At 40.3% G+C, this 13,993-nt stretch overlaps 1 protein-coding gene across 1 annotated transcript in view; it reads left to right on the forward strand.

The window, feature by feature from the left end:
• The first annotated feature begins 463 nt into the window (after window positions 1–463).
• Window positions 464–13,993, forward strand: part of IQCJ (IQ motif containing J) — a 37,346-nt gene continuing 23,816 nt past the window's right edge. The window contains 3 exon segments of the mRNA XM_066254427.1: window positions 464–622; window positions 1,774–1,838; window positions 7,782–7,862. Of these exon segments, the coding sequence (XP_066110524.1) occupies window positions 464–622; window positions 1,774–1,838; window positions 7,782–7,862 (305 nt within the window).

Consider the following 13,993-nt stretch of genomic DNA (forward strand, 5'->3'; position numbering starts at 1 on the left):
CAGGACAGGGTGCCTTTAGAAGAGGGGAATTGACTGTACAGGGAAACAAAGGAACTTTCTGGAGTGAAAGAGATGTGCTGTATTTTGTTTTGGCTGGTGGTTTTACACATATATTCATTGGTCAGAACTCACTGTACTGTACACTTGTGATGTATGCATTTTAAACATGTAGGAAAAAAAAAGCCAAATCCTGAAAGAGCATGCTAGCTGATGTCAGGAGCATTGACTGAAGGGAGCTGACATCAGAAGCAGGGAGATAGGGAGATGGAGTCTGCCACAGCTGGCTTAGACCAGACTAAGAAGTGGTGGTAAAGTTCCAATATGTTTCTAAGTTGGGCTGACATAACAGATGAGCTGATTGATTGTGTATTGTGAGAAAAAGAAAGAAATAAAGGCTGACTCCTGGGTTTTGGCTCTCTATGTTTAGGTGAACAATGATACCATTTACTAAAATGAGGCAGAAATGGTGAAGGAGGAGGTTTGGCTGAGAGGGTATAGGCAAGAAAATCAAGACTTTGGTTTTGAACTTGATCTGTCTGTCAGACATAAACATGGAGCTGTTGAACAGGCAAGTGGATACTTGAAGGTGGAGTTTGAGGAAAGGTCAGGTGTAGATATGAATGTAAAGTTATGGGACTGGTTAAGACCTCCTGAGATGTGAGGATAAATAGGGAAGAGAAGAGAGCAGAAGCCTGGGACAGGCTACGGCCATGTTTCCAAAGGAGCTAAGACTTTGTATCATTGAGGATTTGGGAGCAGCAATGAGGAGAAAGAAGGCTTCTATCCCTCCCCAAACCATGTGCTATGTAGCATGTGGTGAAAAATAATGGCCGCCTCTTAAGAAAATTAAAGGGTATAAGTGTAATCAACTCAGCCAAGTTTGACATCAGCAAATCCTCTATATTCTATAACTCTTTTCTAAACAGCTCTTTGATCTTCTTGCTCTAACAGAAACATACCTGTCCCAAAACATCAAGGCAGGGTTCTGTTAGAACAAGATAATTAAGGGAGTGTTTGAAGAAATTGAATAGATAGAGGATTTTGCTGATGACAGACTGCATTCCGAAGGGCTCAGTAAAATGTTGAAGGGATTGGAAGAGGTGCGTGATTAGCTCAAATTCTGGTAACTTGCTACTGTGCAGAAAGAAGTTAAAGAGTTGGATAATGAGGGATGGCCTAGGAGATGTGATATCTGGTTGTAGAAGCATGTTGAAACTGGCTTTGATGGCCTTTTAGTAGCACACTTCTATTCCATCCCAAACCAATCACTGTGGCCTAGAGAATGAGGTCACAGAGACCTGATACCTGAAATTCAGCAAGGGATATGCACTTGTGTTTGTGTGTACAGGTGTGTCTGAGCAGTGGGGCCAGGGGAAGAGGTTACTGAGAGTTACCAAGAGAGAAGAGAGGGTGGTTACTGAATGACCAAACCCAGCTCTGGTCATTAGAACTGCTCACCCAGCAACCAGCAAACATAATACAGGCAGCAGAATAAACTTGAGTGGATGGATTCATATAAACATAGCCCCACTCTGGGAAAACACCAGAAAGCATCAACTTTAGTGATAAAAATAAAATCATACAATTTGATAGCAGTATTATATTCTGATTTGATCAAAGATTAAATTGTTTGGTATGTTTAAGCATTTATCCCTTGCAAAGTTTAGAACATTTAATGGTGTTATCTCAATTTTGCTAATAATTGGTTTCAAATATTACTGCCCAGAAGTACACAGGCCAATTTGTAAGACATTTCTTTTATTCTTCTTATAGGAAGATATGAAAAGATTGCAGAATCCTTTAGAACAAGTTAATGATGGAAAGTATTTACTTGAAAAGTAAGTAAAAAAATATTAAAGAAAATTAAATTATTTGCAAGGTTAAAAAGCTTGAATAATAAGAAAAGTTACCTGGCACAACAAAAATGATTAAGTAATTTGACAGTTTCTTATATTATCATTGTGGTCAGGACCCAGATACGTGTCTCATTTGAAATCTAGTTAGATAGATTTATGACTAGTTGGGCTATACACAAACTATACTAATTAACAGAGTAATATGTTGCTGGAGATATTTATGGTGGTGTGTTTGAGGACTTTTAACCAGGGACATGTATAGAAGGCAATCATAAATTTGCAAAAAGCACAAGGGTTACACAGAAACTCATAGAATAAACATTTAAAATAATACTGCAGGCTAGAACCAAACAGAGCTGAAAAAAACAAGCAAGAAAGAGATGAGATTGAGCAGAAATAATAGTAAAATCTTTCATTTAGGTTTTTAAAAAATTGTAAAATTGGAGCATGTGAGAGATACATTCTAATTTCAATTTGTGGTTAAATGTTTAGAGATTTTGTCTGATGTTAACAAGCAACCGTGATTTTATGTGGATTCTAAAAATATTACCAGAAAATTAAATTGATTAGTAGTTATACCCTGTCAGGATAAAATAAATAATTAACTGTCATTTATTATTTACAGTGTAATCTGTATTAGTGAATGCTTATAAATGTTTCCTCATGGAATTCTGCTTATAGCCTTCTGACAAAGACATGATTATTTCCAGCATACAGACAAGAAAGGGGCTCAGAGAGCTCAGCACTTGTGTAAGTGTGCCTAGCCTAAAGCCATGGTGAGCTTAGATGAGAATCAAACCCTGATCTGATGCCACCAGAACCCCTGCTCTCAACCATTTACCAAGCCCAGATGTCAAACCTGAATGGGTTTGGTCTTGGGTTTGGGCTCCACAATTTAAAGGCATGTTGATATCCTCCAAATCACCAGAGGTCAATTGAAATTGTGAGGATTCTGAAATCATGTGAAACTACTACAAAGAGTTGAGGGTGTGGAGCTCAGAGAAAAGAAATCTCAGAGGGGACACAATGGCTATTTTTAAACATTTGAAGGAATTTTTCTTTAAGAGAAGGGTTAAATTGCTCTTCTTGCTTGCAAAAGCAGAATAAGGGTCAACAAGTGAGATTTATGGAAAAACAGGTTTGTCACTCAGAAAAAGAACAGTTTGGTCCTGGCCAGGTGGCTTAGTGCAGTGGTCCCCAACCCCTGGGCCACAGACCGGTACCGGTCTATGGGCCATTTGGTACCGGTCCACAGAGAAAGAATAAATAACTTACATTATTTCCATTTTATTTATATTTAAGTCTGAACGATGTTTTATTTTTAAAAAATGACCAGATTTTCTCTGTTACATCCATCTAAGACTCACTCTGGCTACTTTCGGTACACCAGGTTGATGCTTTTTCCACTAAGCCAGTGGTCCCCAACCTTTTTGGGGCCACATACCAGTTTAATGTCAGAAAATATTTTCACGGACTGGCCTTTAGGGTGGGATGGATAAATGTATTACATGACCGAGACAAGCATCAAGTTTGACCCCTAATCAGGCCACATATGGGAAGCAATCAATGAGAACACAACTAAATAAAATAATTAAGTAGAACAACAATTTATGATTTTCTCTCTTTGTGTGTGTCTCTTTCTCCCTTCCACTCTTCTCCTTTCCCCCACCTCTCAAAATCAATGGAAAAAAATTAATAAAAAAAGAAATAGAATAGCTTTTGTAAAACTTCAGCTGTCCAACAGAATGGACTTTGTGAGTGAGCTCATAGGTATCGAAGAACCCAGGAAGAATTTAAATGACTACCCACCTGAGATGCTGTTGAAAAAAATTTTCTGAAAACAGAACACCTTGGACTGTATTTATCTTTCTATTTTTTTCTAGCTTTGGGGAATCTGAAAAAATTATTTAATTACCCTGAACCCCACTTTCCCCATCTTTAAAAATTAAGATAATGACACTGGCTTGACACCCTTATTGAGAGCATTAACTGAGACACCCATGACAAGAGTCCCTTCAGTGTCAGCCCTTTCCCTTAACATCTGGGTGGGCATTTGGACTCAGTAGCTTCTCACATTTATTCCATCTTTATGATTCTAAGGATTCTATGTCAACACTTGAAGGAGAGCTTTGACCAAGGTGAGTTTCTGTTTTATGCATTACATCAATTGCCTGTGGGGGCCCTTGCCAGTTTGCTCAGTGGATAGAGCAGTGGCCTGGCATATAGAATACTGTGTTTGATTCCCGGTCAAGGCATGCATAAGAAGTGACCATCTGCTTCTCTTCCCCTTTTTCTCTCCCTTCACTCCCTCTTCCCCTCTTGCAACTAGTGACTCAACTGGTGGGAGCGTCGGCCCCAGGTGCTGAGGATAGCTTGGTTGGTTCAAGTGTCATCCCCAGGCACTGAAATAGCTTGGTTGATTATAGCATTAGCCTCAGATGGGGTTGCCAGGTGGATCCCAGTTGGGGCACATGTGGGAATATGTCTCTCTATCTTCCCTTCTCTCAATTAAAAAAAGTTGCTTTAATGATAAGATTATATATCAGGAGAATATGCAACTTGCCATTCAATTTATCCTTGTTATGTCTGTTCTCATTAATATGCATAAATAAGAATAAAATAGTTCAATTTTTCTAGCCCTTCTTACCACTGCCATCATTTGCTAGATGTAAACAATAATAACTGGAGAGTTTTTTGCTATGGAGATTAGTGTTGTAATGACATGAGATCAGGAGTTCTTTACCCTAGCTCCACTTAAAATCACCCAGGGAATTTAGTAAAAATGTCCTGGCGTAAGCCCTGCCCCAGAAAAATTGCATCTGGATCTCTGGGGGTGAGGCCCTGGGAGCAGTATTTTTTAAAAGATTTCTGCATGTGAAAATAATGAGGAGCTGGGGTTGAGAACCAGTGATATAGGGCAGTGGTCCCCAATGTTTTTTGAGCCACAGACCAGTTTAGTGTCAGAAAATATTTTCACAGACCGGCCTTTACGGTGGGGTGGATAAATGTATCACATGACCAAGACAAGCATCAAGAGTGAGTCTTAGACAAATGTAACAGAGTGAATCTGGTCATTTTTTAAAAATAAAACATCATTCAGACTTAAATATAAATAAAACAGAAATAATGTTATTTATTCTTTCTCTGCCAACCTGTATCAAATGGTCCATGGACCAGTACCGGTCTGTGGCCCAGGGGTTGGGGACCACTGGTCTAGATGCACTTTAGATTTTTTTTAGTCATTTACAAATCTCATGCAGCTTAATTCCCTAAGGACACACTTTCTCTGTGATATCCACCCATTTATCTGCTTCATTTGACCATGCTAGTTTTTCATTATAGATTTTAATGTAATAAGTAAACACCAAAAGTTTTTTTTTCCTGCTAATTGACCACAACTCTATATGCAACCTCTCACTCACACCAGCATGTGCACCTTTCCCATCTTCCTGCTCTTGGAAAGAAATTTATGGTATATATGTGGGTGTCTGCTTCCCACCCCCATCCTCTGTTCTTTCCCCCCCTTTCTGGAGGCCTGTGAAAGCTAAAAGCTTCTGGGAATGGCCAGTCTGCTTGGTATGCTCAATTTCCCAATCATGAATGAGGAGTTCCAGGGATAGGAATTTAAGTTCCCTTCAAAGCACATAAGCCAATGGGGTAAGCTTTCCCTTCATGCTTGCCCCACACAGAGAGGAAGAAATGGCTGCCTTCCTTATACCCATTTGCCTGGGATTCTGGAGGTTTTACTGATTTGCTTTACAGCAGGGCCCTGTCCTTGAAAGCTGTCAAATATTATTGAAAAATTGGTGTATTTTGAGGGAGCAGATTAAGCATTTCATTATAGCTGTAGCTGACTTAGGTACTGATGTAAATTATCTCAGCTATTTGAAATGATCATAAGTTAAGTGATAGTGGTGTTACAGCACTTGATCAGTTATTCCCCCTTGGAACATTACATTTATTCTGAATGCTCAACAGGGTTTTGTGGGAGGCAGTCTATGTGAAGGGAGGTTAGGTGACAGCTCCATTCCACTTGGTAGCATGGATAGGGTCAACTGAGTGCATTTGTGCACACACACACAAACCAATAAACAGAGAAACCCTCATTACTTCCCTTTAATAACTAACACCTATCACATTTATAATTACTTAATATTTATCCTCCCTTGATTGTAAAACCACAAGCACAGCGACCATGCCTCCCCATACTTTACATTATTTCTGGAACATGGAATATATTCAGTGTATTTGTAAGTGAGTAAATAAAGATGAATTAATATCCTGATTACCAACAGCACAGAGAAACAAGAGAAATTTTTCCCTTGCCCTTGAACTTCCAGGCTGGGTAATTACAGAGCTATTTTGGGCTAATGTCCCCACCTAGTGGCCATGTATGAATTTGTCTGATCTACCATGTTTTCCCCACCATTTAGCTATTCCATTCTAAAGAGGAGGAGGTAAGTGCATTATTCTAATAATGCCTCTTGCACAATGTGTTTTTTCTCTTTTTCTTTTCTTTACTATCAGCATAAGCATGGTCCTTATTATCTGGCCAATTTAAATACTCTCCTAAATATTTTTCTTTATTATCCTTGCTCACTTCCACTGTAAAGCACCCTTAAATGTCCCCTCCTCCACATTGTCCTGCTTTAAAAGTTTTGTGTTTCCCTGCAGCAATGGTTTTCACACTGTAGATCACAATCCACCGAGTGTTTGCTAAATCAGTTTGATGGGTAACCACTGGCCTTTTAAAAAAATTAAAATATAATAAAAAATATCAGAGAACAGTATATGTAGTTGGGGAAACAATGTTTCTTAAAACTTTTATTTCAGTTTTAAACACACACACACACACATACACACATACATGCATGCACACCCTTAAAACATGCATGTGTATTGGATTGGACTGTCAAATGATTATGAAAACCACTGTCAGTAGAATTAAGTGTAATAAATCTGATATTAAAATCTTCCAAGCAGTGCTTTGTGGCAATGAGACTTGAGTTTTAATGTGATTTCTTCTGAGTTTAGCATGTTTCTCAATTTCAAATTTCTCAGCTGTATAATGGGGAAAATAACAATTAATAGAGGCTATTGTGAGAATTAAATAAGATAATACTTGTAAAATGTCTATGGCAGTGTTTTGTACACATTGAGTTTCTAGTGACTATTAGTTTTCTGCTTATCCTCTACCTCCATCAAATAGCTTTCTTTATGATCTAAAAATAGCCTGAATTTTTCTCCTTTAATCCTTTATTTTAATGTCTTCCTCAATATATTATCTTTCACATTTCAATTTACCTAATTCTTGTCTATTCTTCAAAACCCATCCCAAGTGCCACATTTTTCATGAAACCTTCCATGACTATGTGGCATGCATGAAAAGGACTGTCTTATAAACTTATCAGGAACAGTGATTATGTATCTATAGTCCTCTGCCTTTCTCCAGGGCAGAGATTCATGGTGGGAGCTTGGGAAAAGCTTATAATATAGAAGAAGGAACAACTGAATAGCATTGGCACCATTGGGGATGAATGAGAGGCTCTGTACAACTTACTAGTTGGACATTGTCATAGGATTTATAACATTCTTCTTATGTTTTTTTCTCCCCTGAAGTGGTTCAGTGTTCTGCTTTTGTCCTCATTTAAGGGAAATGATTTTCATGCCTTATATATGAATATTGAGCTGAGTTGTATAAATGAAAAGAACAGAAAAGTAAAAGGCAAAACAACATTTTATTTCTATGTTATGGTTATTTATCCATCATCTATCAATAGAAACATTTAAGACTCTGTTAATAAATTAAAGTGAAAATTTTGAATACATATCTGCTTTTTAAAATAAATATAAATTATCAGTATTAATGCTATAAATGTTAACTTTATGGATTAAGATATTTTGAAACATTATTTCTGTTTGCAGTCACCAGTTGGCTATGGATGCAGAGAATAATATTAAAAAGGATCATCTTGATCTACAGCTTTTGGAATCAAAGGTGAAAATGTAAGTTATTTCAAGATTAAAGAACTAGTTTTAAAATTTTTGTTTTATAAACTTCTGAGCTACTCTGCATTTTTGTGTTACAAGAATTACACACTTGTTTATTTCACATTAATGTGTTACACATTATTTCCTCTCTGGTCTAAGCAGCAACAGAGCTATTTTGGTCACACAGCACCATTGACTGGGTAGTATAGGGAACTATACGACAGTCAACATTTGTTGGTTTTCTTCTTTCAGGCTGAGTATTATTCTTCAATGTCCACTAGCATTTTCCACTATTTTTCATCTTAATGACTTTGTTAATTTCATCCTGGAACTACATGGTTATTTCTACCTCAGGTTATTTCTGTATCACACACACACACAGACACACATACACACTTACATATAAACATATTCATCTCTCTTCCTTCTTCCTATTTCCATTCCAGTCACACATAAATATTTTGGAAAAATAGATCTTGTCTTTCTCATTTCCTATTCTTTTTAAAAATTCTCTTACTAAGGCCAAATGTCAGCCCCTTTCCCCCACTATATATGACTATTGCCTTAAAATCATGCTAAAAACACCTCAATGTTAACACAAATGAAACTAATAAGGTACTGTAAAGCCAGTAGCCACCCTCACAGCTGCCTGGCCCATGCAGGTTCACATTTGATTCGGACAGATGGTAATGAAACAATGGAGCCCAAAACTAGTAGGTCATTACATTTAATCCTAACTTTCACCTGGCAGGCAAGAAATACACACAGTGGGCAAACACTTTCCTTTTTATTCAAGACTCTCAAAGCCACTGACTTATCCAAGTTGCCTAGAATCAAAGTTTTCTACCTCACCAGCCTTATTCATCTCCATTTCCCATGTTCTTCTCTCTGCACAAACTGGTATCTCCTTCAGAACATGCCATCTTGGCTGCTTCTCCTCTCCTCCATGTGGCCTTTCTCTGCTCTCCTCTCTAATGCTAATCTCAGGAACTGAGAGAGAGCAAGCTCCCGGTCTGCCCTACTTTATAGTACAGAAATCAAAACCTTTCAAGAAATATACAAACAAGGAAGTCTCTGATACAAAGTCACTTATCTGAGGCATAATGGAATTCCTCATGAGAGTGCACCACCCCACAGCAAAAAGGGTGGTAAAGACTTAGTCTTAAAACTAAGCCTTAGGCTATAATATACCTGCCTGCTTATAGCCTGTCCCCCCCCCCCAATACAAACTATAAGCAAGCAAACATATATATCATATTTACAAACTTATTTGACCAACAGGTACAAAGTGAGACAGGCACATTATAGAACAAAATGACAACTTTTTAAAAGAATTTTTAAGTAAAGAAAATTACCTTAGAAGCAATTTTAAACTCTTCCTGCCTGCTTTCTGTGATCCTTTCCCATCTGACTTTCCTTCAAGGGTACACATTAAGAATGCCCTTCAGCAGAGATGGGTTTAACAGCAGGCACAATGGGCATGTGCCCTGGGCCCCACAAAACCCCAACTTTACACTTTTTTCTAATGACACCAAGTTTGGTTTAATGTGTGCAATTTTAACATTAATAGTACATAATATTTTTTATTTATTTAAAAATATGGTTAACATGTGTTTTTATTTTTCCTGTCTTTCTCTCTTTTTTTAAGGGGCCCAATATTTTCTTCTGTACCTCAAAAAATCTTAATCCACCTCTGCCCCTGAGGGTGTATATAACACACACACACACACACACACTCATACACACACACACACACACACTCATATACAGCTTAATGTTCCAAGAAGCATGTATATGAGAAATTAGTGCACCCAAGCTTGGCCTGGATCATGGATCATTGACAAGAAGCCCAGAGGAATCTTCAGAAAAGAATCAGCCTAAAGAAGGGAGCCATGAGGTGCACACACCTTTGAAGATCAGTAGCCATTGCTGGACTTAGGAGTTGAGACAGACATATAATATCATGCTGGAGAAAAGCAAATATTAATATATACCACTAGAAATTTATGTTAAACATGGTTTTTGTAAAAAAAAAAAAAAAAGCTTGCCTCTGAGCAAGCACATAAGGCTACCTATCAAGGTAAAGTTCAAAGATGGCTTCTGAACCAGGAGTTCCCCCCAGGAAGCTCTGTGTTATAAATGAATAAGAAGTCAGGCTACCATATTATTTAAATGTAAGCAGTGTGTCAGCATCACTGAACAAGATGTTAGTTTCCAACCATAAGGCCAGGAAACTGCTGCTATTATGGCCACCATGGCCATTCACATGCAGGTTAGGTTCTCATTGAATTCAGGCAAATGGTAAAGTAATGGTGGAGTTGGAGGATGGTGGGCCATTTTATTTATTGGTGTCTCACCAAGATGGGCAAGCCACAAGAGAAGCCAAGGGAAAAGCAGAAAACCTGATTTTCCCATGCAGGGCCAGGGATCAGGGAGGAGAGTAAAAAGAAATCCTCCTGCACCTCTAGGTGGTGGGGGCAGAATCTCCCTTCCAGTAACATTAGCAAGACAATGGCCCCTCCCAGGCAGAAAGGCACACTGCAACCTCACAGACCATTGTATCTGCCATTGCCCAGCCCCCAATGCCAACCACAAGCAAGCAAACATGTACATTATATTTACAAATTTATTTGACTAACATTCTACCCCTTTTGCTCGCTTTACAATCTAAACCACAGGTATCTTCCATGATGGTCACTGTGCAAGGAGTGGGGTACATTGCATAAACAGAAACAGTACAAACTATAGCAAGAGAATTAAAAAATCAAAAGCTATGGTGGAAATGAGAGAGCTATCAGTGGCAAATCTTTCACCTCTGGCGGAATACAGGCCAGAGTTTTGTCTGCAGACAGCACCATATCTGGTACCAGAGGCCATCCTGAGCAAGCATACCAAACCTTATTGGTGAATACACCAGCACCAGCTGGTTCTATGTGTAGTAAAATAGCAGAACTCATTATTGGCCATAAAGAAATTACAAAGATGCCCTTCATAATGCTGTCCCCCTGAGCACTCAAGGGATGATAATACACTTTTAACTTAGGTGGTCAAGTGCTGGTTGCCCAAGGAGTTAACTGATAGTCCACATCTAGCCCCTTTCCCCATGGTGCCAACAAGGCCACCCATCTCAGATGGGGGCCCTGTACAGTCCGGAGTCAAGTCCATTGGAGCTGTTGGCCTTTAAGGAGAACTGTTGGGGTAGGCAAGAGCATGTTGCCCTGCTGTCCAAAACCTGGCTTGAGTAAAATGTCCTTGGTGCATATCTGCAACTGAATGAGGGCAGCTGCCCTATGCAGGAGGGCCTCTACTGGAGCTGGGTTCCCCCATCAAGGTCTCTCATTCAAAATCCAGAATACTGTCCATAAACAGTGTGTCCATCCAGTAATGGAACTGGTGTTCCCCTCCTGTTGCAGTTCTTGCTTTAAGAGTCCATTATTCTGCTTAATGATACCAGCAGCCTGGGGGGTGGTAGGAAACATGGTACTTCCAGTCCACCCTCAGCTTAAGCCCATTGCCTCACCATTGAACCAATGAAGTGGGTACCATTGTCACTTTCAAGGACCAGCGGTCACCCGTATGCAGCACTCAGGCAGTCCAGAGCCTGTATGACTGCCCTCTGGTCAGGGTTATGGGTGGGGCAAGCAACAAACAGACCGGTGGCAGTATCTACACAGGTGACTGCATACTGGTACCTATCTGACTTTAGTAAGGGTCCAATGATATCTATCTGCCATCGTGTCAGTGGAACATGACCCCTCCTGATCTGTCCAGGTGACACCAGTGATCTCCGAGGGTGCACCTTAGAACACACTGCACATTGCTCACAGGCTGCAAGTACCTCTGCATAAAACACAGGCAAGTTCCATGCCTTAACAGTAGCCCACATTTTTTTCTGTCCCACATGGAGCAGGCATCGATGAAGCCACTGCACCACATCATCTGCAGGTGCAGTCTCTAACCACCGCACCCTTGCCAATGTATCCACCTCATCATTCCCAGGATGGGCTAGAGGGGCATGCCCCATGACATGATATACTGTCACCTGCTTCTGGTGTCCTATTTTCCATAAGTTCTTCCACATGACCTGACCTATAGTGGAAAGTACATTACCATCCACTTGTTAATGTGCCAAGTAGCAATCCAAAGGGTCAGTCCATGAGAAACAGCCCAGCTGTCAGTGCAGATCACCAGAGGTAAAGGTTCATTATGGGCAACTAGCCAAACAGCTCTTAATACTGCCCATTGGCTGCTCTGGCTTGTACTCGTGTCCACTCAAATAGACTCAGTGGCCAATGGAAGGCTATGGTCATCCACTTGGCAGGTTGGTCTCTGTTGGAACCATCAGTATATCAGTCATCTTCAGGGATGGGCACCAGCCCTTCCCGGTAGGGACTGACTTCAGGTTCTGCCTCCTGAGCCCCAGCTGCACCTGACTCTAAGGTCACATAGGTGATTGGACCCAAGACTTTCTGCAGTTCTGCCCTTAACGGGCTGGTGCTAAGAGCAATGTGTTGTTGCAGGTAGGCACCCTACTTAGCAGGGTGGACATTTGTGCCATACAACTACGAGGTTTGGTTGCCCAATCTCTCACCCATGCTGCAATAGGGGATGTTGTCTTGACTGTAACTGGTGTTGTGGTCGTAATACTTTCAGTGGCCAGGAGGGCAACATACACAGCTGCCAACTGCTTCTCCACTAATGAGTAACAAACTTCAGTGCCTTTCCATAATTGGGACCAAAACCCAATAGGCTGCCATAGCACTCTGTCTGTTGCCACAAGCCCCATCCAAACCCCTCCGAGGTTACATGAACATCCGGCTCACAGGGCCTGGCAGGATGAAACACATTCAAGGCCTGTGCCACCTTGATAGCTCTCTTAGCTGCTGCAAATAAACCTTGTGCCTGCTCAGTCCAATCCCAATGAACCCTCTTTTGAATAAGGTTGTACAAGGGGCATAGTGACTGAGCCAAATAGGGTATAAATGCTTGCCAATAGCCAAAAAAACCCTAAGAACTTCTGTAACTGTAACTGTTTTACCATTGTGGGCATGGGGTATGCTTGGGTTTTAGCTATAACTGTGTCAGGGATAACTTTTGTCTTACCTGAGCAGACAACTCCCAAGAACTGAAAGATAACCCAGGTTTTTGTAATTTGTTCTGGTTGACTGACCAGCCACATGTTTTCAAATGGAATAGCAGAGTAGGGACTGCTTGCTCCAATTCTGAAAGAGAATCACTAGTTAACATAATGTCATCAATATAATGATATATGCAAACTGCCTCTGGGGGTTTTTATTTAGCCAGGTCAGCAGGCACTAGCCCATTGCACAAGGTGGGGTTATGCAAATAGCCCTGGGGTAATACTGTAAAGGTCCATTGTCTCTCTTCCCAACTGAAGGCAAATTGGTCTTGATTCCCTGAAGCTATATCAATAGAGAAAACAGCATTGGTCAAGTCTGCCACAAAGTGGTATGTCTCCAACACCTGGCTTAGCCAATCCATCATGTTAGTTATCGAGGGAACAGCAGCATGTAAACGGGGGGGGGGGGAACAACTTAATTAAGTTCTCTGTAATCTACTGTCATTCTCCAGGTTCCATCTGGTTTGCGCACAGGCCATACTGGAGAAATGTAAGGACTGTGTGCTGGCTGGATGATCCCCACCTTTTTAGTTCGAGGATTGTCCCTGTGACTTCTTCATAACCACCTGGCAGGCAGTACTACTTGGTGTTAGGCACATGCTGAGGGATGGGTAATTGCAAAGGGGAATGTGATGCATGTCCCCGCAACACTGCTGTAAGGCCAGGAGCCGCCATCATGGCTATTCATATACAGGTTCCCATTGGATTTGGACAGTTGTTAAAGAAACAATGGAGCCAAAAACTGGTGAGCCATCATCTTTTTTTTCACTTTTAAAGATTTTATTATTATTATTTTTAATAAATAAATTTTTATTAATTTTAATGAGGTGACATCAATAAATCAGGGTACATATATTCAAAGAAAACATGTCCAGGATATCTTGTCATTCAATTATGTTGCATACCTATCACCAAAAGTCAGATTGTTCTTTGTCACCTTCTATCTAGTTTTCTTTGTGCCCCTCCCCCTCTTCCTCCTTCCCTCCCCGTGCCCCCCGGTAACCAC

This window comes from Saccopteryx bilineata, chromosome 2 (genome assembly GCF_036850765.1).
Source record: "Saccopteryx bilineata isolate mSacBil1 chromosome 2, mSacBil1_pri_phased_curated, whole genome shotgun sequence".
NCBI lineage: Eukaryota > Metazoa > Chordata > Mammalia > Chiroptera > Emballonuridae > Saccopteryx > Saccopteryx bilineata.